This window comes from Entamoeba dispar, genomic scaffold (assembly GCF_000209125.1).
Source record: "Entamoeba dispar SAW760 scf_1105229461743 genomic scaffold, whole genome shotgun sequence".
NCBI classification, from domain to species: domain Eukaryota; phylum Evosea; order Mastigamoebida; family Endamoebidae; genus Entamoeba; species Entamoeba dispar.
In genome coordinates this window covers 1-1,820 of record NW_001854845.1, presented here as the reverse complement: position 1 = coordinate 1,820, position 1,820 = coordinate 1, and the positions used below count along the sequence as shown (strand labels likewise).

At 18.4% G+C, this 1,820-nt stretch overlaps 1 protein-coding gene across 1 annotated transcript, besides 7 other annotated features; it reads right to left on the bottom strand.

The window, feature by feature from the left end:
* The first annotated feature begins 162 nt into the window (after nt 1-162).
* Nucleotides 163-197: a sequence feature (AT_rich).
* Nucleotides 198-279: 82 nt separating this feature from the next.
* Nucleotides 280-304: a sequence feature (AT_rich).
* Nucleotides 305-334: 30 nt separating this feature from the next.
* Nucleotides 335-519: a microsatellite.
* A 28-nt stretch (nt 520-547) lies between these two features.
* Nucleotides 548-616: a microsatellite.
* Nucleotides 617-674: 58 nt separating this feature from the next.
* On the bottom strand, nt 675-1,705 carry EDI_184110 (uncharacterized protein; the record flags this gene model as incomplete). Its single annotated transcript, XM_001738916.1, has 2 exons — nt 675-1,237; nt 1,288-1,705. The coding sequence occupies 2 exons, from the start codon at nt 1,703-1,705 to the stop codon at nt 675-677; spliced, it is 981 nt and encodes a 326-aa protein (XP_001738968.1).
* Nucleotides 1,463-1,494: a sequence feature (AT_rich).
* Nucleotides 1,648-1,734: a microsatellite.
* Nucleotides 1,735-1,738: 4 nt separating this feature from the next.
* Nucleotides 1,739-1,819: a sequence feature (AT_rich).
* The last annotated feature ends 1 nt before the right edge of the window (nt 1,820 follows it).

Here is a 1,820-nt window from a genome sequence, read left to right as displayed (position 1 = left end):
TTAAATTTATCATTTTGATTATTGAATATATCAATATGTACATAATATACAATATAAATACAAATAAATGAAATAATTCATCATTTAATGAATGAATCAGATGATATTAATCAATAAGAATTATTTAATTGTATCATAAACAATCAATATAATGAAATCATCAATAAAATAATAATAAAATGAAATATGAAAATTAACAACAGTAATCATTAATCAACAATTTCATAAATGAAATAATCAAAATATAAAATCAAATTCAACATTATATTCTCTCATTTCTAAATATTTTTAATATAAATTAAAACAAAATGATGAATAAAGAATGAATAAATATAAAATATAAATAAAATAAATAAATAAGAAGATAAAATATATAATAAATAATAAACAAAATAAAATAAAGATATAAAATAAAAGATATAAAGAAATAAAATAAAAAAGAAAGATAAAAATAAGAATATAAAAAATAAGAATAAAAAGAAATAAAGAATAAAAAAAGAATTATAAAACAAATATAAAGAATGATATATCAATCAATAAGATAGAAAAGAATAATATCAAAAGAATAAATAAGAAAAGAATAATAATAATAATATAAATGATAATCAATTATAATTTATTTCTACTTCAAATTATATTGTATTTCATTTATTGTATTTTTATTTCACTCAATGTCATTTGTTAAAACAATTTCTTGGTATTCTTTTATTTTTCTTTAATTCTTCTTCACATCCACAACCATAAAAACATCCCCATCCAAATGATGTAATTGATGATGGTATATTAATTGATGTTAATGATTTACAGCTTTCAAAACAATAATTTCCTATTTTAGTAATTGACGATGGTATATTAATTGATTTTAATGATGAACATTCACAAAAACACCATTCTCCTATTTCATTAATTGATGTTGGAATATTAATTGATGTTAATGATGAACATTTATAAAAACACTGTCTATCTAATTTAGTGATTGAAGATGGAATAATAAATTCATTAATATCTTTCTTGAAAATATTCTTTCCATTGATTATTTCTAGATTTTCTGGTATTTTAATACTAACTAACACTGGTTCATTCATAAATATTCTTTCTTTACTAATATATTGTATATTATCTATACTAATTGATGTTAATGATGAACATCCATCAAAACACCAATGTCCTATTTTACTAACAGATGATGGTATGTTAATTGATGTTAATGATGAACATTCATCAAAACAATAATATCCTATTTCACTAATTGATGTTGGTATATTAATGATTTTAATGCATCACAACTATTAAAACAATTATCTCCAAGTGATTTAACTTCTAATGGTATTGTATTTCCATATGTATTTCTATCATATTCTGTATATTCTTTATTTTTACATTCATTCCATGCTTCTTTCTCTTGTAAATATGTTGAATATTCGATTGTATACCATGTTACATATTTAATTATTCTTCCATCTTTAAATATTTTATTATCTTTATTATAAATATGAAATGTTTCAATATTAGGAAACAATTTTCTTGAATATTTATTTAATGGAATTGGATTAAAATGAAATCGTTCCATATTTCCTTGAAATCTTTTAACTCCCATTTCTAAATTAACAAAATCTTTAATGTCATTAAAATACATTGATGTTATCATTATTTCATTATATCCTAATTTCATTATTGATTTGTTGTTTCTTGTTGTATTTTCCATTTTTATTTTATTTCAACTTAAAATATTTTTAAGATTTAAAAAAATCTATTTTAAAAATAGTAATTATTCGATTTTTTTATTTTTCTATTTTTAAGTTATGATAAATAAAAAATTG